Below are 25293 nucleotides of genomic sequence, written 5' to 3'. Positions count from 1 at the left end.
AATAAAATACATAAAAAATGTGACGTAAAAATATTTTTTTAAATCCATTAAATAATGAATTTAATACTTGTTTTTTTAACTTGCACATTTTTCTTCGGAATGAACAGGGGTCTTCTAGATCATCGTAAATGTTAGCCACTGTAACAAAAAGAACAGACCATCATATTGCATTAGGCCTACCTGTGATGTGAATCCAAGCTATCTGCAGTACCATATCCATCATATCCAAGTCTGAGCAGCCATCCTTGTTTCTTTGAATAATTCATTCACTGACCTGATGGAAGTTGAGCTCAATGGAGCCACTGTCATGAGCATCAATCTTCATAAAGACTCCTGTATAAAATAGAGTAGTTATCCATTGTTTACAGTAAAAAACACACAGGTTACAGCTCAAACTATGAAATCAGTGCCTGGTGTTAGACAAGCTAGATTTTATATAATTGAAATGTTTTTAAACACTGTTTCTTCATTAGTTTTAAAATGACCACAAACTGAAGTTTGTGTTTCTGCCCAAACAGCCACTTAGTCTGGAAGAGAACAAACTACATTGTTTGGAGTGAAACTACAGGCTTTGGGTTATGATACGGGGCGGCAGGGTAGCCTAGTGGTTAGAGCGTTGGACTAGTAACCGAAAGGTTGCAAGTTCGAATCCCCGAGCTGACAAGGTACAAATCTGTCGTTCTGCCCCTGACCAGGCACTGGCGGCCTGTTCCTAGGCCATCATTGAAAATAAGAATTTGTTCTTAACTGACTTGCCTAGTAAAATAAAGGTAAAAAATAATAATAATAAATAAAGCAACTGTAATTAAATCCCTCAAGAATAAATGGCTATATTATTAACTGAAATGATGAACAACAGGACATCTTTATGGTTTGGGATTTTGAGAAATCCAACTATACTCACTGAACATCATATCCAGACGCATAAGGCAGGCCACAAAGTTATCAAAGTCGATGGTCATGTCTGGCTCAGCGTAGCGAGCCACGAGGATCTGATAAATGCCATTGTTCAAAGTGAAGCCTGAGGAAGGAAAAGAAGCGTTTCCTTGTTAGAAACTGAGCAGTGAAGCATTGAGTGCAATGACAGCCTGTGTACCTAAGAGTTTCTTTCTGTTGCAAACACCTTCAGTTCAGCTCAATTCCCCTTACTCCAAACTGCTTCAATGGGTTTTTAGTCTGTTATGCACATACATTATTCACTTCTAAGACCAATCAGCTTAGGCCTTGCTCAACGGCTCAATTTCTGGAATTTGAACTCTATGGTTACGAGCACCAGTCCTTTTCCAAATCGGGTGCCTCATTGCAATACCATTGATAGTTGTCCTTCGCCTATCTACTTCTACTTAAACGTGAACACTTTCACCAACCCATATTTGTCAGATCAGCGACATCTCCAAGGAAGTCAAAAAGATAGGCTCAATTAAAAAGTAGTCACAGGATCAGAAAATGCCAAGAGACTCGCCTGCTTCTTTCAGGGCCATACGCATCTCTGGAGTACTCATGGTGCCTGAATTGTCCATGTCATTCTTCTTATAGATACCCTGTAGGAACAAACGGCACGTTACCCAATTAAATCTTTTTTTGGTTATATATGCTCATAATAACAATGACGTCTTCTGCACTGCTGCCAGGTAAAACATAGCATGCTCCACATTATCAGCATGGGTAAGTACTACATCCACTATTTCCAACTTAAATGTAATGTGTGATTGTATACATTGTGCATTATTTCTAAGTAGTATTTAGTTGGTTTGTTTATCTTTTAGTTTTGTTGTAAATGTTGAGTGTCTTATGTTCTAGTGTTTAAAATATGAGACCTTATGTTAAATCTATTCCGACATATATATCTGTACTATGTCGATTAGATTAAGATCACTTTATTGGTCAATTGAACACAAGGTCCAAAATGTGACTTCTGCTTAAAACCCAACCCCTCCGAGAGCACACATTCACTCACATACAGGTGGAGATGCCACACGGGGTGCCCAGGTAGCTGTTGTTTTTAAGTGCCTTGCCCAAGGGCACACATTGGCATTAGGATACCTTCGGGTTGCCAACTCACTTCCCAACAAATTTCTTCCATCAGACCTGGGATTGGAACTGACAACCCTACAGTTGCTGGCACGCCTTTCTAACCGCTCGGCTACCTACCGCCGAAACGATGACCATCTATTTGTAATAAATATGAGAGTATTACAGGGGTCAAGACCCTCCCCTTTTCTTTGTGTAACTAATCTCAGATATGCATCTCATCATTGTTTTTGGTTGAGCATGTCATGTCATACCTGTGACACCTGTTGGAGAAATTGCTGGGAACTACCAATAGAAAATTGCAATCAGGGCACCCACTTTGGGGTAGAAATTCAAACCCTTCTCGACACATATCTTACCAGGTATTTCTGCACTTTCTTCCACAGAGTAGCGAATTCCCCAAGGCCCAATTTTCCATTCCCACTGTCCTACTGTAGAGTTAAGATTCAAACTTTCAGTACGAGCACACCATATCATATAATTGGTTGAACATGGAACTTAAGCAAATGTGTACCACTGGCCAGCAGATGAAAACACTGCTTTACTTAATGTGATATAAGTTAAGAGATTGACATACTATAGTATAGAACAGAGGAGGCTGGTGGGAGGAGCTATAGGAGGACGGGCTCATTGTAATGGCTGGAATTTAATCAATTGAACGGTATCAAACACATCAAACATATGGAAACCACATTTAGTCTGGGAATACTGACAGAAAGAAAGGATACATCCATGAGGTTGACCATGATTCTACAGGTTTCAAGACTGAAGCCGTCTGTTTTGATGTCAGTTCCTGGAAAACAATAAAAAGGACTATTGAGGGATGTTCCAGAAAAGGGAGATTAATGAGTTAGCCAGCAAATTTGTCAGATCTTGAATCAACGCTGCTCTAGATAGAATGTTCTGCGCCAGAGAGAGCTGAAACGATGGCAACGAATCATCCACAAAAAAAGGATAACTCAACTCTATCCTGAATTTGTGGCTACATTCACAAGTTCTCAACTAATCAAATCAAATGTCCTACCTCTTCCAAGAATCATGTCACTATTCCAACATGTGACACAGTGACAGATAAAATGTGGATGAATTTGCTAGTTGTTTGTTGCACTGATACATTTGTACTAGGGCATCAATGAGTGTAACCTACATAATAAAAGCTTGCATTTGCTTTATTTATCTTTCTGGAATAGCCTTCAGGTCCATCTGAAGCTGTGTGCTATGTAAGTAGTAGGAGTAACAGAGACTAACCCTGAACAGCAATCCTTGGACAATCCAATGGTCCCAGCAACACCTTGTCACTCAAGTCAACTGTGTAACCGGAGTGAGCAACAGTTGACTAGATCTTAGGGTGGTTGAAATCACTTGTACAATGGGCTATCCAGCACTGCGTATCCAACACTGTTGCCTGGTTTACAGGCAACATTTGCACTGAGCTAAAGGGTAGAGCTGCCAATTTCAAGGTGCGGGACTCTAACCCGGAAGCTTACAAGAAATCCTGCTATGCCCTGCAACTAACCATCAAACAGGCAAAGCGTCAATACATGGCTAAGATTGAATCATATTACACCGTCTCAAACGCTAGTCGGATGTGGCAAGGCTTGCGAATTAATACAGACTACAAAGGGAAGCACAGCCGCGAGCTGCCCAGTGACACGAGCCTATCAGACGAACTAAAACAATTCTATGCTTGTTTCAAGGCAAGCAACACTGGGGCATGCATGAGAGCATCAGCTGTTCCGGACGACTGTGTGATCATGCTCTCCGTAGCCGACCTGAGTAAGACCTTTAAACAGATCAACATACACTAGGCTGCGGGGCCAGACGGATTACCAGGACGTGTGCTCCGGGCATGTGCTGACCAACTGGCTGGTGTCTTCACTGACATTTTCAACATGTCCCTGATTGAGTCTGTAATACCAACATGTTTCAAGCAGACCACCATAGTCCCTGTGCCCAAGAACACAAAGGCAACCTGCCTAACTGACTACAGACCCATAACACTCACGTCTGTAGCCATGAAGCGCTTTGAAAGGCTGTTCATGGCTCACATCAACACCATTATCCCAGAAACACTAGACCCACTCCAATTTGCATACCGCCCAAACAGATCCACAGATGATGCAATCTCCATTGCACTCCACACTGCCCTTTCCCACCTGGACAAAAGGAACATCTATGTGAGAATGCTATTCATTAACTACAACTCAGCGTTCAACACCATAGAACCTTCAAAGCTCATCACTAAGCTAAGGAACCTGGGACTAAACACCTCCCTCTGCAACTGGATCCTGGACTTTCTGACAGGCCGCCCCCAGGTGGTGAGGGTAGGTAGCAACACATCTGCCATGCTGATCCTCAGCATTGGAGCTCCCCAGGAGTGCATGCTCAGTCCCTGTCCTCCCAGTTCACCCACGACTGCATGGCCAGGCACGACTCCAACACCATCATTAAGTTTGCAGACGACACAACAGTGGTAGGCCTGGTCACCGACGATACAGCCTATAGGGAAGATGTCAGAGACCTGGCCGGGTGGTGCCAGAATAACAACCTATCCCTCAACGTAACCAAGACTAAGGAGATGATTGTGGACTACAGGAAAAGGAGCATCGAGCACGCCCCCATTCTCATCAACGGGGCTGTAGTGGAGCAGGTTGAGACCTTCAAGTTCCTTGGTGTCCACATCAACAACAAACTAGAATGGTCCAAACACACCAAGACAGTCGTGAAGAGGGCACGACAAAGCCTTTTCCCCTCAGGCAACTAAAAAGATTTGGCCTGGGTCCTGAGATCCTCAAAAGGTTCTACAGCTGCAACATCGAGAGCATCCTGACCGGTTGCATCACTGCCTGGTATGGCAATTGCTCGGCCTCCGAACCACAAGGCACTTCAGAGGTCATTGCGTACGGCCCAGTACATCACTAGGGCAAAGCTGCCTGCCATCCAGGACCTCTACACCATAGACTGTTCTATCTACTACCGCATGGCAAGCGGTACTGGAGTGCCAAGTCTAGGACAAAAAGGCTTCTCAACAGTGTTTACCCCCAAGCCATAAGACTCCTGCACAGGTAACCAAATGGTTAGCCGGAGTATTTGCACTGTGTCCCCCCCAACCCCTCTTTTACACTGCTGCTACTCTCTGTTTATCTTATATGCATAGTCACTTTAATTATACATTCATGTACATACTACCTCAATTGGCCCGACCAACCAGTGCACCCGCACATTGGCTAACCGGGCTATCTACATTGTGTCCCACCACCCACCACCCACCAACCCCTCTTTTTACGCTACTGCTACTCTCTGTTCATCATATATGCATAGTCACTTTAACCATACCCACATGTACATACTACCTCAATAAGCCTGACTAACCGATGTCTGTATATAGCCTTGCTACTGTTATTTTCAAATGTCTTTTTACTGTTGTTTTATTTCTTTACTTACCTACACACACACACACACACACACACACACACACACACACACACACACACACACACACACACACACACACACACACACACACACACACACACACACACACACACACACACACACACACACACACACACACACACACACACACACACACACACACACACACACACACACCTACTTTTCACACTATTGGTTAGAAACTGTAAGTAAGCATTTCACTGTAAGATCTACACCTGTTTTGTTCGGCGCACGTGACAAATCAACTTTGATTTGATTTGATTCACATCTGCCTCAGATCCACAAAATAAAACTTTTACTTACGTTTGGAGACAATCTTATTCATGATGGTTTTCAGCTCTGCTGCAGAGATCTCCATGTCCTGAATAAATAAACAATACATTTAAAATACAAAATGTTTTTTTTTTTACACAATTTTGAATTGAATACTAAAGAAATCAGAACTCCCAAGAACCGCAAAGAGAATCCTTTTCCAGATTAATGATGTTTAGGTTCACCCTCTTTAACATCCTTTGTAAGTGGATGAGGTGGTTAGGAGGTTGTAATGCACTGATAAAAGTGTCAAAAGAATGATGTGTAAAAATGAATGTACATCTCCTGCAAGCTTTGTAAACAAGCCTCTAAATCCTGCGTCGACTTCAGCATCAGATACAGTCTCCTAAAAAATAAAATAGTTGATTTTAGAACATAATTAGAATGTTTATACATGTAAAGATATGAGAGCAATACTCACAATAAACCAAGAAACCTGAGTTGTAATCACATGTTTGTTTCTTTGGGATTCTTCTAAACAAGGACTATTAGGCACGGTTAGTTATCAATTGTCTTAAGTATCAGAAAGTACCTTAAGCATTGTTACTACCCAATTTCCTAGTAAATACTAGAGGGAACAATAGCATAAAATAAAGTGAAACCGAAACATTCTGTGCACTACTCACGTCATCTAAATCTGCCTTGACAGGATCGTCGCATGGTCTAAATAGCACAACATACAAAAAGTTGACATCAGGCAGTAACAAGTCAGACTACCAACACATTATACTGTATGTCAGAGGTCATTGTGTGTGCAGGAGTCATTTTATCACTTGGCCCTGAAAATGTATGAAACCTGAGCAAAGGTGAGAGCATTACCGAGTCTCAGTCTGCTTCTCTGAGAAAACACGGATGCAGAAGTCACCATTTAGGTGGGGCTCGAAGGTGGAGGGCACAATGAGGTACTCCCCGGGGGGCATTTTGAAGCGGGTGCTAACCTCCCGAAGGTTGACGAAGGTCTCAGACCGGGCCTTTTGAGCATGTGTCAGGAAATAATTCTTGTCCAGGTGTACCTCCCTCTGACCATGAAACTGACAGGAGAACGAACCAATCAGGGAAAGATGCAGGGTGTGTTTTAAGAAACAAACAAACAAAAGGCATTCCTAAAGGTTATTTAAAGAAACAGGGGTTGGAACCAAAATTATTTTCTAATTGTTTCATTCTGAACAGAACCAATATTTTTTTCATCCCGTTCCACTGTTCCGAAAAGCAAAATAAAATTCTAAACCGGTTTGAACCAAAAAGCAATTTATATTGTTCCCTTTTCAACCTCTGAAATCAGCATATTTTTTACATTTAGCTCGACATTACATAATTTTACCAATGGATAGAGCAGCTCGCTATGGAGCGGGCAAGCTATGTAGATGCATTGGACAGGCAAGTGTAACTAACGCAGGGTGCGACATGCGACAGAAATGATGCGGGTGAGGAGAGTGCTAGGCATGAAGCGCTGGGCATCTTGTTATTATAACGTGCATTATCTGAATTAGGCCTACAAAACTTTACCTACGGAGGAGCAGCTTATATGAAGGAACTTTGAATGTCTTTGTACTTCAGAGAGTTGGCTTAACTAACATTTTACCAGAGCTTGATCATAATTCTCAGTTCCATCACATTACACATAATGCCACCTAGAGTTTTCAAGGGCTAGACCAGAGCTAGCGAACAACCGTATTCTTTTTTTTTACCTTCATTTAACTAGGCAAGTCAGTTAAGAATAAATTCTTATTTTCATTGACAGTCTAGGAACAGTGGGTTAACTGCCTTGTTCAGTGGGTTAACTGCCTTGTTGTTACCTTGTCAGCTCTGGGATTCGATCTTGCAACCTTTCGGTTACAAGTCCAACGCTCTAACCACTAGGCTACCTGCCACCCCAAAGTGTATGCAGAGTGGCACTAGAATTCAAATAAAAACACATCTTACCTTTTTGTAGTTAATAAATCCAATGGGAAACATGATAACTGTAGTTTCCTTAACTTGCATTGAAAAAGTAAATCTATTGTTCTCGAATAAAAAATCTCTCTCCCTAATTTCGGAATCATGCCTGTAAATTCAGTAGCTTACAGTAGACTATGCATGCTTCGGATAGAGGGGGAGGGGCAGGAAGCCTACACACACACTGGCAAAGATTTTCAGCTGGCAAGCAGACACTGGAATATACGTTTCTGAGTGACAGTGAGGGCTTGAAATTTTTTGTGGGACTGGAAAAAAATGCCTGGAACGTAAAATAACGTTATTAACCGGTTCCCATGTTTTTAAAATAACAGTTCTGTTCCAGAACAGTAGAGATCACTTTCATTCTCGGTTCTGGTTCTGTTCCTAAATTTTTTACAATTATTTTCCAGATTTTGGTTCTGTTCCCTGAACCAGTTCCAATCCCTGGTACGGAATACAATTAAAGGAAATAACTGTAACATATGTAAACATATGTAGCAGACCTTTGTTGACTATTGGTCCTTACACACTGCATGGTCTCTTTAATCCCTCACCTGTGATGGAACCTGAAACAAAAGAAAAATCACTATATTTTCACCTCATATCAACAAATTTGTTTTCTGCCAATATCTGTTATTGTGATGCAGTTATAATCATTATAAAACTTCTGATAAGTCTTAGTATCATCTCATAATGACAATGAAATCCTGAATTAATAACAGATATTTTCAGTCAGTTAAAAAATTACAGCATCGAAATAAACAGTTATCCAAATATATACATTCAAATATATAAATGCCAAAAACAAAACAAAGCATTTAAATGCATTTGCTAATGCCAACAGAGCATGTCAGACGCCTTTTATTGTGATTTAAACACCTTGAACACTATCTAGTTCAACTTGTACGAGGAGTATGGAGTATGTGGAACTTTTAGTGAAACTGCTTTGCCCACTACAACCTACCCCCCTTCCTCAAGCCACACCGCAGGGGGTTGAGAAAGACCTTTCTCACCTCATAGATGGCAAAGCCAATGGTGTGCATGTCTTCGCCTACTTTCCTCAGCCGGCGCCGGTTCTTCTGGATCAGGCCCACCACGAAGCTGCAGCCCACCTCGTTATCATCAGGGTCATCGTCCTCCTCATCCAGCCTGATCACAAACTGGGGGTTCATCCAGAAGGTGTCTGGAGTTGGGAGGGAGGTAATGGAATATACTTTTTTAAAGCATGAAATAGTGTGAGTTTACTTGGAAAGTATTTTGTTTGAGGAGTGTTAAGCTGAATGAGGTTGAATACAAGCACAAGACAGAGTAACAGTACACCCAGCAAACCAAGGACATTCCCAGCTAGTATTAGCTGACAATTCCATTATTAATTTTTATTTAGGTAGCATTATATAATAATAGCAAACAATAGCATTATATAATTTCACAAACAAAGTGCTATTTATAGTCTACTTTCAAATATCGTTGGAATGTTGTGCTAATATTGAATACAATGTTGTGTACAGCATTTGTAACAACTACCACTGATACCACTGAACAAGCACTGTACACAGGCAGTTGTTTTGTAAACAAAGACACTGTGTAAACATTGCTATGAGTTCAATATAATTCCAGCTTTTGTACTGGCTTTTGCACTATTGATGCATATCAAATAGGTTCCATTGAAATGAATGGTTCTCTGCTCTCTAAGTGAATGTGAAAGTAGAGAGAGACGAATATGGTCACTTTTGAATACTTCAGCAATTGTACTCACAGGCGTGGTTCCTGCACCCCCCAGCAGTGGAACCCTTCCTCCAGCTACCATCATAGTTACACACACTCCAGTGCTTCACAGAGTCATCCGTTAGTGTATCTGGGGTCAGAGTGCAAATCTCTATGCGAGAGTAATGCCGCAGGAACTCTGTAAATGACATCCTGCACATGGGCAAGAATGGATGGAATACTTAGCTGATACCAGTTAATAGAGGGGACAGATCCACTTTAAAGGTAAATGCATTTTGTAACTTTCATTTAATTGTCATATTAGGTACTATAAACACATTTGAGCAAGAAGCATAACTAAAAGATAAAACAGAAGAAAAAAAAACAGGAACACTAACAAATAAATGACATTTGCTACGATCCACCCTTCAGTTTAGAAACAAAAACAGCGGCAGCACTTTTGACTGGAAATGACAGAATGCACCTTTCATTGGTTATAACATAAAACATCTTCTGGTACCAGTGGTGTAAAGTATTTAAGAAAAATACTTTAAAGTACTACTTAAGTAGCTTTTATGGGTATCTGTACTGTACTACTTATATATTTTTTACTTTTACTTCACTACATTACTGAAGAAAAGTATGTACTTTTTACTCCATACATTTTCCCTGACATCCAAAAGTACTCATTACATTTTGAATGCTTAGCAGGATGGGAAAATTTTTCAAATTCAAGCACTTACTAAGATAAATTCCCTGGTCATCCCTACTGCCTCTGATCTGGTAGACTCACTAAACACACATGCTTAGTTTGTAAATGATGTCTGAGTGATGGAGTGTGCCCTGGCTAAGTATATTTAAACCCAAATACTTTTAGACTTTTACTCAAGTAGTATTTTACTGGGTGACTCACTTTAACTTGATTCATTTTCTATCAAGGTATCTTTACTTTTACTCAAGTATGACAATTGGGTACTTTTTTCACCACTGTCTGGCACAATAGTTACTGTTAAGCGAATGCATATAACATAACATATCTCTTAAGGCTACAGCTAGCAATTTTAGCCTAACAGGTTTATTAATGCTTTGACTACAGGTAGAACATTTTAACTAACAGGGTTCAAGGCTTTGGCTACATCTAGAAATGTTGGCCTAAGTGTAGCGGACATGAGTCCGGCTCATAGTCTCGTAATGGGGTATCCCCGCATGCAAGCGACTTCAAAATCAATGTCACTCTGGGCCCAACAGGAAATATTGTGGGTTTCTCCTGTGAGAGACCAGGGTTCACATCCTGCCCATGACATAAGGGCAACATTTTTGTAATGCAAAACCATTATGTGCAAAACTTATCATAAACCTCAATATAATTTGGCAGCTTGATTTATTTGGAAACTCTTCAACAATAAGCATTAAAAGGACAAGGTTATCTAAACTAGTATTAATCACCTCATAATACACATTATTGAAAAGTTTGTAACTTGGCATAAGATATGTAGCTCAATGTGTTACCCATATTTCTTAGTATTAGACACAAGGTTATCAACTCTAAATAACTAAAATTGTTGTACCAGAATTCTCCATCATCAGCTTTGACGTTCTGGCGCTCTGAATCATCAACGGAGTTCCACTCTGAGGAGCTGGAAGGAGGGCAAAGCAGTGAAAGGTCATATTAATATAAGGTACAAGGAACCTTCATTTCTCTGAGCTGTAGCTCAGTTGGTAGAGCATGGCGCTTGTAACGCCAGGGTTGTGGGTTCGCTTCCCGGGACCACCCATACGTAGAATGTATGCACACATGACTGTAAGTCGCTTTGGATAAAAGCGTCTGCTAAATGGCATATATTATTATTATTATATTACTATTGTTCTGATAGAGGCACACCTGTCACTCCAAGCCCCTGTCCACTCCACTTGGCCCCAAGGGTTACGTATCCTGATCAGCTTCTCCTTACGGCCACGATAGGTCACCTAAAAACACATGCACAACTTACACATAAGTACCCTCATGGACCATCAATTGGGATCATGTGGGTGGGGGAATGATTGCGTCTTCACAGTCATTATCATTTGGGTGACACTTTACATTAAGTTGCCCTTATGCCATAACAAGAATGTTTATATTTAGAAGAATGTAGTAATTTATCATTTATCTTAATTTTTTTGACCAAAATGTTTAAAAAACCTCACATATCTATAGTTGTCGGAAGTTTACATACACTTAGGATGGAGTCATCTGTACAAACAATAATATGCAAGTATAAACACCATGGGACCACTCAGCCGTCATACCGCTCAGAAAGGAGACGTGTTCTGTCTCCTAGAGATGAATGTACGTTGGTGCGAAAAGTGCAAATCAATCCCAGAAGAACAGCAAAGAACCTTGTGAAGATGCTGGAGGAAACAGGTACAAAAGTATATATATCCACAGTAAAAGGACTCCTATATCAACATAACCTGAAAGGCCACTCAGTAAGGAAGAAGCCACTGCTCCAAAACCGCCATAAAAAAAGCCAGACTACGGTTTGCAAATACATATGGGGACAAATATCATACTTTTTGGAGAAATGTCTTCTGGTCTGATAGAACTGTTTGGCCATAATGACCATCGTTATGTTTGGAGGAAAAAGGGGGAGGCTTGCAAGCCGAAGAACACCATCCCAACCGTGAAGCACGGGGGTGTCAGCATCATGTTGTGGGGGCACTTTGCTGCAGGAGGGACTGGTGCCCTTCAGAAAATAGATGGCATCATGGGGTGGGAAAATTATGTGGATATATTGAAGCAACATCTCAAGACATCAGTCAGGAAGTTAAAGCTTGGTCGCAAATGGGTCTTCCAAATGGACAATGACACCTGGCACACTTCCAAAGTTGTGGCAAAATGGCTTAAGGACAACAAAGTCAAAGTATTGGAGTGGCCATCACAAAGCCCTGACCTCAATCCTATAGAAAATTTGTGGGCAGAACTGAAAAAGTGTGTGCGAACAAGGAGGCCTACAAACCTGACTCAGTTACACCAGCTCTGTCAGGAGGAATGGGCCAAAATTCACCCAACTTATGGGAAGCTTGTGGCTACATTGTGGCTACATGAAGCGTTTGACCCAAGTTAAACAATTTAAAGGCAATGCTACCAAATACTAACTGAGTGTATGTAAACTTCTGACCCATTGGGAATGTGATGAAAGAAATAAAAGCTGAAAGAAATAATTATCTCTACTATTGTTTTGACGTTTCACATTCTTAAAATAAAGTGGTGATCCTTCCTGACCTAAGACAGGGAATTTTTACTAGGATTAAATGTCAGGAATTGTGAAAAACTGAGTTTAAATGCATTTGGCTAAGGTGTATGTAAACTTCCGACTTCAACTGTACATCATCTACTTTCATTTTGGGTCTCACCTCAACAGCCCCTGTTAGGGAGTAGGCATGCCCTTTCACCAGCTTCTGTCGTGTGACTGCCTCAGAATCAGCGGCGCTGGTTATCTGCACCAACACAGGAAAACTAGGATTAGACCAAAGAATTGTAGGGGTGTGAGAAAAAACTTGGAATGAACTATGAACTGAATAGTTACACAAGACCTAGATGTTAATACTGTATACAGTATATTTTGAACTTCAACTTGACCAGGTTACTTCCTACCAAGATACTTTTTCCTTGCCACTGACACCCCTGATAGGTATTTTGGCTTAGGTCTAGGTTACTATTGTTAAGCACTTTGCAACAATTTAAAAAAATAATAACTGCATAACTTGCTTGATTGATTGATCTGTTTATGTTACACATTTACGCCTTTCTACTCTACCTCTCGTAACGTACTTCACACATTGATTTTCCATTTCTAAACACACACACTGTGCAAGTAAACCTATATACCCAACACACTATCCAAAAGTATAACTTGAAACATATATTTTAATGATATTTTTAAAATATCTATATTTTAATGGTCAATTATTTGTGCTGTTAAAATAAACAGAGTGAAAAGGACAGAAAAGAGAGCCTTACGTCAATGGAGCAGCCAAGCAGAGCCCCTGACTCAATTGCCTTCTTAATAATCTGGAACATGTTCGGAGGGGGTTTCCTCAGGTCGTAGTTCTCTGCAATGCCCCCAGTGAAGTCCTCAAAGCCCTCAGTGGTCGAGCCCCCAGACAGGGCCTCGTAGCAGCCATTCACCCTGTGGGCAAGGCAGAAAGACTGAAATTAAAAAGACTAAATCACACATGTTTAAAATAGGTCACACAATGGTTTCCCCTACAATGCCTAAAGAAAGTATTGTATTCTTAGCATTTGCCATGCAATATTTGCATTCTGTCAGCATAGATTTTTGACTGCTACACCGGCAGTTAATCATTAAAGCAGCGCAAATATATAGACTCACTTAGCGTAGGCCTTCTCCAGCAGTGCACTCCAGAACTCTGAGCCCTCAGCTGAGTGAACAAACAGCAGCTCTCCATCTTTTGTGGGCAGCCTGTCATCAATGACAACATCCACCCACTCCCCAAACTGCCAAAACTGTGTGGGGGACAGAAATTAATACATACAATTTCGTACCATAATTTAGATTTAGTTTAGACCTGGTGTATTCTCAACCTGTGGATTTAAATGGTTAAACACATGTAGCATATGTTGATTACGTTAAAGGTACACATAGTTACCTATTTGTATTTTGGGTGAGTACACAGAGTACACATAGATTACAAACAGAGGCCTAACATTATTTTGCTTTTTTCGCTTTTATTTTACCTGAAAATGAAAAATGCCAGCGTAACTTTCCCCAAAGCTCTGTCCAACGGGGACCACTCTAGCCATGACATCTTCATTGAGTGTCAAAGAGGCAATGGCAGCTAAAAGCCAACAGTCACCTAAATAAAAAAAAAGAACAGAATCTAAGTTTGTATATTTGGGTTTATTTGCATTATTTATATAGATTACGGTTGTGTACTTTAGGGGAATACTTGCATTATGATGTTAACCACAAGCAGTGAGTGCACCAAGCTATTGCCCAATGCAAACAAGAGTGCATTGTGACATGGCAACACACTGGAAGGATATGTCTGTAGCTAACCTCCTCTCATGTTATGTAGTTTCCAATGGGGACAGGGAACAATAAACAGATCTGTGTCCACCCAGAGAACAGCAGAAAGCGAAAAGCCAACAGTCACTTGACAATAAAATAACTGGTTCTAAGTGGTGTAACTGGTTGATTTTGGGTTATCTATTATATTATCAATGCAGTTGTGACATTTGCAATGGAAGGCGAACCATTAACTGGAGACAAACGATTCTGTATACTAGGGTCCTATCATAAAGTTTGTTATGAGGACATAGGCCATTGAGTCCAATTTTCAAGTTAAGTCAATTGAGGAAATCCAATGAACAAAACTAGGTAACAAAATATTAGTTATATTATAACGTTTTTCTCAATCGCGTGCAAGCATTTTTTTTCCTCCAGAACTGTGGACAAACGTAACTGTAGCAGAACAACAATGATCAAATGGCCAAATTAATTTGAAAAACTTCTGATCACTTTTTTTGTCTTTGTATCTGGATTGCATATCTTAGACACCCTTTTGCACAACTATAAATACAAATAAATACAAATCAGTGAACACAAAATTTGGTAACACTTTACTTGACACCTAGCATCATAACACATTATGATACGGTCATAACCATGTCATAAGGTGTCATAACAGCTGACATACCTTGTGATAACCTGTGATAATATGGTGATAACACTGTCATGACCCTTATATTTACACCTGCTGTGACATATATGGCGTTATTCTATGGCTGGTTATGACACCTACATTCAAATGTGTTTTTTTCCCTGCCAAGAAGTTTCCTTTCGATTGAAAATGTGTTTCTGAAATCCTGTGTCGTTGTTGTAATGAGTTCTTTAAAGTTGTGTTATTAAACTTTATAACACTGTCAAGAAGCACTATGACCATCCTGTGTCACTTTACTTGGACTAATAAAATACACTTTAAGACACTGTCAAGAAGCATTATGACCGTCAGAATCATATAAGCCAGATAGGCCTATTACATTACATGCCCTTATGTCAATCATCAGTCTGCTCCTGCATTCATCCCAGTCATCAGCAACAGAGAATTGGGGTAGGTACATGTTTGACATCAGTGTGTGCGCAATTACAATGATAATTCAATATGGTCAATTTCAGAAAATGTTTACAACATATAAATACTGATGACAAATAGGCTATGGTGTAATTGAATGTTTTGCCTTGTGATGTGGGTTTTGACACTCTTATGTTGGTGCCATAACCAGCCATGAAACAATGCAATATATGTCACAACAGGTCTAAATATATGTGTCATGACATTGTTGTGACCATATTACGACAGACGACACGCTATGTCAGCTGTTATGACATATAACGTGTACTGACACTAGGTGTCAAGTGTTTTGTTCTCTAAATCATTTCACATTTTCATCCGAAGAGAAATAAGTCTGATTGTGTTCCCTGTTGCCAGCCATCATCAGTAAATAATAGTGCACAAAATTCTAAATCACCATCAGTTCCATATTTGAACAACAATGCGGACATGCAGAGGCGCAGAGAATAAAGGTTGGGTTATTTCTAAGTAACTTTGGTTTAGTCCTAAGTCGTCATTTCCAACATTGTGACCTTCTATTACAGCGCTTTTCTTTGGTGTGTGTTGAGGCTTATACATTCATCATATAAGTTGTGTTTCTCCACTGTATTTCTATTTCGTTACTTCTATTGGGGATTGTCTGCTTGGTGATGGAAAGGCTACAAAGGTATACGTAGACCAGCCTACTTATTATATACATGGAATTGGTTTCTGATGATACCGATTAATATATCCTGCACACAATGTGCTATTTTCCATTTTCTTTTTGATTCGAAACAATATTTAACTTGATGTATATCAATTTATTTGGTGAAAAACGCATAAAAGGACAATAATTGCCCATAATATAGCACCTTGATAGTTGAATTTCCAATTTGATCAATAGGTTACTGCAAAGAAAATATATTGATTTTTTTTAAGACAGACTAACTTTCTGTTTTGTCAGTTTGACTCAAGAGGTATGTATGTTGTGTTAATCCTTTTGCAGGAAGTCATGTTCTTTTAATGATTGTATTTGCGATTGATTCATGCATTTTCTGTTTTGATAAGGTAACTAGTGTACACTGTTTTGAAAATCAAAACGGGTCTAAAAAATGCTTGTATGCGAGTGAAAACATTTGAAATATATACGTTAATTTAACTTAATATTTCACATCAGCAGGGTAACTAAATTGAAACAGATAAACAACTTACAGTCTGTTATACACGCTCAGAACATATCAAGATTAAAAGAAGCATTATAAATTGGCCTTGAAGCTGTCAGTTTACAAAAAGAAAGCTTAGCTGGCATGCACGTTTTCACAGTGGTAGCTTTGAAAAAAGATAAACTAGAATTCTGGTGTGGTTTTACAGAGGCACGCACACAAGTGGTGAGCCAGCCTGTGAAAAACAAACAATTATATTCTCCAATTCTGCAAACTAGTTACAACAGGGAAAGGCAGACTTTGCGTGTGTGTGTGTGTGTGTGTGTGTGTGTGTGTGTGTGTGTGTGTGTGTGTGTGTGTGTGTGTGTGTGTGTGTGTGTGTGTGTGTGTGTGTGTGTGTGTGTGTGTGTGTGTGTGTGTGTGTGTGTGTGTGTGTGTGTGTGTGTGTGTGTGTGTGTGTGTGTGTGTGGCCTTCACTTCCCACTTGGGCACAGTCTCCTTAAAAGCATATGGTTCCGTTGATTAAACCAGTGACAAACAATGGCCAAACCCCTTTCTGTGGTATGAGGATGATATCAAATTTCAGCTGCATTTTTTCAAGGCCAAAAAAACTTTATTATCCCTTTTAGATGATTGCCCTTCCTGAATATATACTAGAAAAGGCACAGTTATATGTTTCAGGTGGTTTGTATTATTTATTTGGCAGAAGACTGGACTCTACAATAAACAGTGCTGAATAAGGCCATAGAGCTCTTATGCAGTGCATGAAGAATGTAAATGTTTTAAGCCATGAGTGTAGGGACTGTACTGGTTCAACTCGCCTTTTGATGCAATGGGGGCTTTTTCCAAAGGCAGTTTTTCGAATAAAATTTGCTTTGCAGTGGAGCCTATAAGAGTGTGACATAACTTACCTAGAGCTCCTTGACAGATATCTGTTCTGGTGGCTCCTCCAACAATGAACTCTGGACTTGAGCACAACTCCTGAGGATATTATGTCACATTTAACCATGCATTAACTACAAGAACAGAACACAAACAACAAAGCCAAGAGCATTTTCTATGCTTAGGATATCTCATGTAAAAGCAAAGGAAATATGGATAAATCAAGTAACAATTTCAAATGATATATTAAGAAATTCACAATCTACATAGTATATGGAATATTGTCAAGCTGTCGCAAATTCCAAATTCTTTACAAGCATTCCCTAGAATCATTAAACTGCATAAATCAATGCTTAGCGTGGTTTTATCCTGGCCTCCGTTGGACAAATCTTGTCTCAGCAGCAGGAGTAGACTATTGACGCAGTTGAGTTGAGCTTGATTCAAAAGCCCCTCTACTTAATATTTTAGAAAATAATCACAGAATAGGCTATAGGCCAAATGATGCACGGGTAGTTTAAAACGCACGGAGCAACAATATGAACGGAGCAAATATGATGGGAAATTGGAAATACATATATATATTATAATGTTTAAAATAAAACTTTCTAAATAAACTTAAACATATAACATTAATGGGTGGAAAAATAGACTTACTCCTGGCCTTTTCCATTGCACTGCTCTAGTTTTGTACGAGCCTGGTCCGAGTTCATTAAAGCCCAAAGATTCGGGTGCGGCTGGGAAAGTTGGATCCGAGAATAGCCCTCCACGACTTAAACATTGCGCCCTAAGCGCTTCAAAATCCTGATTGAGATATTTCACCGCATTAGCATTAGTGCCAAACCCTGCAGCCAATGCCCGCTTTTTAGCTAGGTTAGACGCCATTCCAGACATTATCAGTGAGATGCTGTACAACGTCGTTATCACCAAAAAATCTACAGATGTTAATGGAAAGTTTTGCTGTGACTCTCCGCCCAAAACTTTTACAGGCGTGGCTTGTCAGACGCAAGTTAATGCGTGTTTTCTCAACATCTCTTACGGGAAAAAGAAAGAGCTCTTGAACATCTCCATACAATTTTCACATCTTTAATTGCACATTAACAACACATATTTTAGAAATCAGAAATCTCTAATATTCATTGGGCATTTGACATTAATTGAACGTTCTTTGTAGTGTAGCCAACACGACGAGCCTTTCCATTAACAAGGTCAACTAATAAAAGTCTAGGCCAGGTATTCACATTTTTTAAATATATATTTTTTTAATTAAAAATATATATTTTTAAACATTCTTCACATTTTCAAACAGTCCATTTATATTTTCCAATGGGGCTATACATTTGGGTGAGGTTTTTTTCTTGCCTGAGTAGCCTTGTTTCACTGACATCTGACCATCTCGTGTTCAGCGAAATTACAATACAATGTCAAATACAGGTAGCATAGTCATATAATTAACATCCAATCACATTAACCTTTACTCTCTAGCGGGAATTCCACTAACAGTCCATATGTAGTCAGTCGAAGAGGCGCAAATATGATGAGAACTACATTGATTTGGGGTTCACTTATATTGGGAGTAGTGCCTTTCCTCAGCCACAGTGTGTCATATGTGCAAAAGTACTATCTCACAACTCGATGAAACCTTCACTCTTGCACAGACATTTAGAAACAAAACATGCCAATTTGAAAAATTGGCCACAGGAGTGTTTTGAGTGAGAATTAAGACAACTTTCGAGTAGTAAGATGTGTATAAAAACAACAGATACCATTAATAAGAAGGGGCTAGAAGCGTCTTATATGTTGAGCTACTGAGTGGCAGGACAGGCAAGCCCCATACTATTGTGGAGGACTTCATTCTACCTGCTACTGCAGATATATATGGCTGGGACAATGCTGGGGGAAAAGGCCCAAAAAACTTTTTTTCCTTCTTTTTTTTCACCTTTATTTAACCAGGTAGGCTAGTTGAGAACAGGTTCTCATTTGCAACTGCGACCTGGCCAAGATAAAGCATAGCAGTGTGAACAGACAACACAGAGTTACACATGGAGTAAAACAATTAACAAGTCAATAACACAGTAGAGAAAAAAGGGGGAGTCTATATACAATGTGTGCAAAAGGCATGAGGAGGTAGGCGAATAATTACAATATTGCAGATTAACACAGGCAATGCCTTCATCAAACAACACTGTTTCACAACATATCAGTGACATGGCAGGAGATGTTTTGAAACAATTACTGCTTCGCATACAAGCCAGTGAATTATATGCATTACAGCTGGATGAGTCAACAGGCGTGGCGGGCCTGGCACAGCTCCTGGTATCAGCTCCTGGTATATGTCCATTACGTTTATGGGGGGTCAATTAAGGAAGACTTCCTCTTCTGCAAACCACTGGAAACCAGGACAACAGGAGAGGATATTTTAAAAGTACAGCTTTGTGAGATTAAATGGACTTTGGTGGTCAAGATGTGTTGGTTTCTGTACTGATGGCGCAAAACCCATGACAGGGAGACATAGTGGAGTGTTAAGCGTGCAAGCAGTTGTTCCCGACGCCACTTGGGTACACTGCAGCATCCACCTATACTGCAGCATCCACCTATACTGCAGCATCCACCTATAATGCAGCATCCACCTATACTGCAGCATCCACCTACACTGCAGCATCCACCTACACTGCAGCATCCACCTATACTGCAGCATCCACCTATACTGCAGCATCCACCTATAATGCAGCATCCACCTATACTGCAGCATCCACCTACACTGCAGCATCCACCTATACTGCAGCATCCACCTATACTGCAGCATCCACCTATACTGCAGCATCCACCGAGAGGCTCTTGCTGCCAAGGGAATGAATGCCTGACAGCTTGAAAGATGTTTTGGACACTACAGTGAAAATGGTTAACTTTGTTAAAGCACGGACCCTGAATATTTCTGCACTATGCAATGATATGGGCAGCGACCATGCAATGCTTTTACAACATACAGAAGTGCACTGTTTTTTTTAAATTGAGAGACGAGCTTAAAGTTTTCTTCACTGACCATCATTTTCACTTTGTCTGACCACTTGCATGATGGCGAGTTTCTCACATCTGGGTAATGTTTTTTCTCACCTGAATGATCTGAATCTAGGATTACAGGGACTTCCCTCAACTATATTCAACATGCTGGACAAAATTGAGGCTATGATTAATTAAGAAGTTGGAGCTCTTCTCTGTCTGCATTAACAAGGACAACACACAGGTCTTTCCATCACTGTATGAATTTTTTTGTGTGCAAATGAACTCAAGTTTACGGACAATGTCAAATGTGGTATAGCGATGCCCCAGGGTGAGTTGGGTGCGCAATTACGCAGATGACACAAACAACTGGATTCGTTATCCCTTTCATGCCCTGCCTCTAGTCCACCTATCACATTTACATTTACATTTAAGTCATTTAGCAGACGCTCTTATCCAGAGCGACTTACAAATTGGTGCATTCACCTTATGACATCCAGTGGAACAACCACTTTACAATAGTGCATCTAAATATTTTAAGGGGGGGTGAGAAGGATTACTTTATCCTATCCTAGGTATTCCTTAAAGAGGTGGGGTTTCAGGTGTCTCCGGAAGGTGGTGATTGACTCCGCTGTCCTGGCGTCGTGAGGGAGTTTGTTCCACCATTGGGGAGCCAGAGCAGCGAACAGTTTTGACTGAGCTGAGCGGGAACTGTACTTCCTCAGTGGTAGGGAGGCGAGCAGGCCAGAGGTGGATGAACGCAGTGCCCTTATTTGGGTGTAGGGCCTGATCAGAGCCTGGAGGTACTGAGGTGCCGTTCCCCTCACAGCTCCGTAGGCAAGCACCATGGTCTTGTAGCGGATGCGAGCTTCAACTGGAAGCCAGTGGAGAGAGCGGAGGAGCGGGGTGACGTGAGAGAACTTGGGAAGGTTGAACACTAGACGGGCTGCGGCGTTCTGGATGAGTTGTAGGGGTTTAATGGCACAGGCAGGGAGCCCAGCCAACAGCGAGTTGCAGTAATCCAGACGGGAGATGACAAGTGCCTGGATTAGGACCTGCGCCGCTTCCTGTGTGAGGCAGGGTCGTACTCTGCGGATGTTGTAGAGCATGAACCTACAGGAACGGGCCACCGCCTTGATGTTAGTTGAGAACGACAGGGTGTTGTCCAGGATCACGCCAAGGTTCTTAGCGCTCTGGGAGGAGGACACAATGGAGTTGTCAACCGTGATGGCGAGATCATGGAACGGGCAGTCCTTCCCCGGGAGGAAGAGCAGCTCCGTCTTGCCGAAGTTCAGCTTGAGGTGGTGATCCGTCATCCACACTGATATGTCTGCCAGACATGCAGAGATGCGATTCGCCACCTGGTCATCAGAAGGGGGAAAGGAGAAGATTAATTGTGTGTCGTCTGCATAGCAATGATAGGAGAGACCATGTGAGGTTATGACAGAGCCAAGTGACTTGGTGTATAGCGAGAATAGGAGAGGGCCTAGAACAGAGCCCTGGGGACACCAGTGGTGAGAGCGCGTGGTGAGGAGACAGATTCTCGCCACGCCACCTGGTAGGAGCGACCTGTCAGGTAGGACGCAATCCAAGCGTGGGCCGCGCCGAGATGCCCAACTCGGAGAGGGTGGAGAGGAGGATCTGATGGTTCACAGTATCGAAGGCAGCCGATAGGTCTAGAAGGATGAGAGCAGAGGAGAGAGAGTTAGCTTTAGCGGTGCGGAGCGCCTCCGTGATACAGAGAAGAGCAGTCTCAGTTGAATGACTAGTCTTGAAACCTGACTGATTTGGATCAAGAAGGTCATTCTGAGAGAGATAGCGGGAGAGCTGACCAAGGACGGCACGTTCAAGAGTTTTGGAGAGAAAAGAAAGAAGGGATACTGGTCTGTAGTTGTTGACATCGGAGGGATCGAGTGTAGGTTTTTTCAGAAGGGGTGCAACTCTCGCTCTCTTGAAGACGGAAGGGACGTAGCCAGCGGTCAGGGATAAGTTGATGAGCGAGGTGAGGTAAGGGAGAAGGTCTCCGGAAATGGTCTGGAGAAGAGAGGAGGGGATAGGGTCGAGCGGGCAGGTTGTTGGGCGGCCGGCCGTCACAAGACGCGAGATTTCATCTGGAAAGAGAGGGGAGAAAGAGGTCAGAGCACACCCATCGATATCTGAACAAGAGAGCCTCATCAAAATTGCAACAAGCGGTCCTGTGAAAATTGAATTTAATCAATAGCCACTGCCAGATTCCTGGATTGGGCTGCGCTCAGAGTATCCCGCCTTGGCAAATCGTGCTGTTAAGATACTGATTTCCTTTGCAACCATGTACCTATGTGAGAGTGGATTCTCAGCCCTCACTAGCATGACTACTAAATACAGGCACAAACTGTGTGTGGAAAATGATTTAAGACTGAGACTCTCTCCAATACAACCCAACATTGCAGAGTTATGTGCATCCTTTAAAGCACACCCTTCTCATTAACATGTGGTGAGTTATTCACAATTTGCAATGAACAAATAAGGTTTTATATGTAATATGGTTAAATAAAGAGCAACATTATTGATTATTATTATTACTTGTATCCTGGTCCTATAAGAGCACTTTGTCACTTCCCACGAGCCGGGGTGTGACAAAAACTCACACTCATTTTTATGTTTAACGAATGTATCGTATAGTGTGTGCGTGGCAGGCTTACAATGATGAATGTTTGAAGGGGTACGGGACTATAAAAAGTTTAGGAACCACTGGTCTAGGCTTATAGTAACTAGTCTACTTTGCATAAAAGGGTTCCCTTTGAAGGACCATCAAGTCCGCGCGCGCGCGCGCACACACACACACACACACACACACACACACACACACACACACACACACACACACACACACACACACACACACACACACACACACACACACACACACACACACACACACACACACACACACAGCACTCCGCTCTTGCTGTTGTCATATGCCATCTACAATTATCCCCTGGGAATATGTTCCTCAATATTGCTGAGACTTCTTAGGCCAGTACCTATATGGGGCAGGCAGAAGATGCCACACCTCCACCTCTGTCTTTATAGACTGCAGGTAAATTGACTCCACCCCTTCACATCTACCTCCCCAGTCCCAAAAGCCTTTTAGCATACACACAGAAGCAACTACGGCACAGTTCACACAGTCACACTTCACACACTGCAGCCATCTGAGTTCACAGCACCATGTCCAGTATAGCTAACCACTTGGCCAGGAGGAAAGCTAGGGAGGAAGGTGAAGGTAGCAACGACAAGGCCATCCCCTTTAACAAGCAAAACTTCCAGACCCTGAGGAGAGAGTGTCTGGAGAGCGGGAAACTCTTCAGTGACACATCCTTCCCTGCTGATTGGAACTCTCTTGGGTACAATGAGTTGGGTCGCTACTCTTCAAAAACCCGGGGCGTGGAGTGGAAAAGACCAAAGGTAAGGACTATGTCTCAGTGTAAAGACTTTGTCTCAGTGTAAAGAGGATAGCTGTAGGAGGTATATCCACAAGGATGTGGTAGGCTAACCACATCTCACATGATATTAGCCATTTCTGCTTTAGTGATTTGTTAGATGTGCAGTAACAGAGGCACTTATCAATGAGATTCTTGCTTTGGTACTTTCATCAAGATACATGTATCGAGTCTTTTGGATTATTAACTTGATTTAGGCTTTTGTTTTACTTTGTTTTAGAAGGGCCCATTGTTTTCCATTCTCTTACTTTCTGTGTGCTTATTTAATATTCTGTGTATTGGGATTGGTCAAATTCCATGAACCGTCCCTATATTCTGTCACTGTTTTTGCTCTGCCCTTGAAACAAATTACACTCCATTCAACACATTTGGTCTTAATGTCGGGAAACAATTCATGCCATTTAGCATCATGTGGAGCAAAGTACCGATTGCTTAGTAATTTTTAAATGAACCGAATTCCTCCTATTCATTCTGTTCGTTAAACAACCTATGCATTTTCCAAACAGGAGTTGTGCTCAAACCCTCAGTTCATTGTTGAAGGAGCCACGAGAACTGACATCTGCCAAGGGGCTTTGGGTGAGTTTGACACCTAACCCCCATATGTATATTGCTCTGTATGTTTGCCATAACATGGGATAGGGTGTAATGATATGATCTTTTATTGTTTGTTTGAAAATGTATTGGCTTTACATATCCAAACGGCACCTTTACTACAGATATGTATTTTGATTAAATCAAAAATTCTAATAATACATTAAACCACATATTGTTGTCACTAGTTTCTTCCAGACAACATACTGTAGTGTACATCCCAAAGCATGGTTATTAAGGATAAGTTATCTCACTTATCTCACTCACCTATGTTTATCTGTATTCAATGACAAAGGTGTGTGTCACTGTAGTCATCGAGTCATCAATGGGAGTGAAATGGAAGTGGCACCAATTGTTCAAAACCTCTTACTTTTCAAATAGTGTCTATACACCTGTTGTATGTGGTATGTTCCCACTTCCCTTTAGTGTCCCAGTAATGTTCACAAAATGTTACATTCATGTAAAGGCCTACAGTACACATTAGTATAATTTGCCTACTATACTGCTGCTTGAAGAAATGATACACCAGGTTCGCCCTTTGTAGTAAACATACACCACCTCTAATTTACACATACATGGAAGACTCAAGTGTGCAACGCTGAACAAACAAGATTTTATTCACAGCTAGCTACAGATTTGAC

The 25293-nt window shown here is 41.2% G+C and overlaps 2 protein-coding genes across 2 annotated transcripts in view; one reads left to right on the top strand and one right to left on the bottom strand.

Annotated features, from left to right (window-relative positions):
* Nucleotides 1-41: 41 nt before the first annotated feature.
* On the bottom strand, nucleotides 42-18545 carry LOC124002438 (calpain-2 catalytic subunit-like). Its single transcript, XM_046309810.1, has 21 exons — nucleotides 18237-18545; nucleotides 17612-17681; nucleotides 14180-14298; nucleotides 13815-13948; nucleotides 13442-13610; nucleotides 12835-12918; nucleotides 11321-11406; nucleotides 11007-11075; nucleotides 9491-9651; nucleotides 8748-8917; nucleotides 8289-8300; nucleotides 6619-6830; nucleotides 6426-6462; nucleotides 6080-6145; nucleotides 5791-5848; nucleotides 2760-2824; nucleotides 2391-2459; nucleotides 1463-1541; nucleotides 905-1021; nucleotides 275-333; nucleotides 42-138 (listed from the first exon to the last, which is right to left on the bottom strand). The coding sequence occupies exons 1-21, from the start codon at nucleotides 18471-18473 to the stop codon at nucleotides 115-117; spliced, it is 2097 nt and encodes a 698-aa protein (XP_046165766.1). The 5' UTR covers nucleotides 18474-18545; the 3' UTR covers nucleotides 42-114.
* A 5147-nt stretch (nucleotides 18546-23692) lies between these two features.
* capn8 (calpain 8) overlaps nucleotides 23693-25293 on the top strand; it is a 28555-nt gene continuing 26954 nt past the window's right edge. Inside the window, exons 1-2 of the mRNA XM_046311937.1 lie at nucleotides 23693-24026; nucleotides 24568-24637. Of these exons, the coding sequence (XP_046167893.1) occupies nucleotides 23790-24026; nucleotides 24568-24637 (307 nt within the window). The 5' untranslated portion in view covers nucleotides 23693-23789. The remainder of the gene's footprint in view (nucleotides 24027-24567; nucleotides 24638-25293) is intronic.

The sequence above is a fragment of the Oncorhynchus gorbuscha genome, linkage group LG18, assembly GCF_021184085.1.
Source record: "Oncorhynchus gorbuscha isolate QuinsamMale2020 ecotype Even-year linkage group LG18, OgorEven_v1.0, whole genome shotgun sequence".
Lineage (NCBI taxonomy): Eukaryota > Metazoa > Chordata > Actinopteri > Salmoniformes > Salmonidae > Oncorhynchus > Oncorhynchus gorbuscha.
The sequence above is the reverse complement of the archived record's forward strand: the minus strand, read 5'-3'. Positions and strand labels throughout refer to the sequence as shown.

What these genes read in the sequence shown, in the direction of transcription:
- LOC124002438 (XM_046309810.1), bottom strand. Translation starts at nt 18,473, where the DNA reads ATGTCTGGAATGGCGTCTAACCTAGCTAAAAAGCGGGCATTGGCTGCA. An exon ending in TGCAATGGAAAAGGCCAGGA is followed by an intron (nt 17,682 to 18,236) that starts GTAAGTCTATTT and finishes TAATATCCTCAG; the next exon opens with GAGTTGTGCTCAAGTCCAGA. An exon ending in GCGTCTGGATATGATGTTCA is followed by an intron (nt 334 to 904) that starts GTGAGTATAGTT and finishes TATTTTATACAG; the next exon opens with GAGTCTTTATGAAGATTGAT.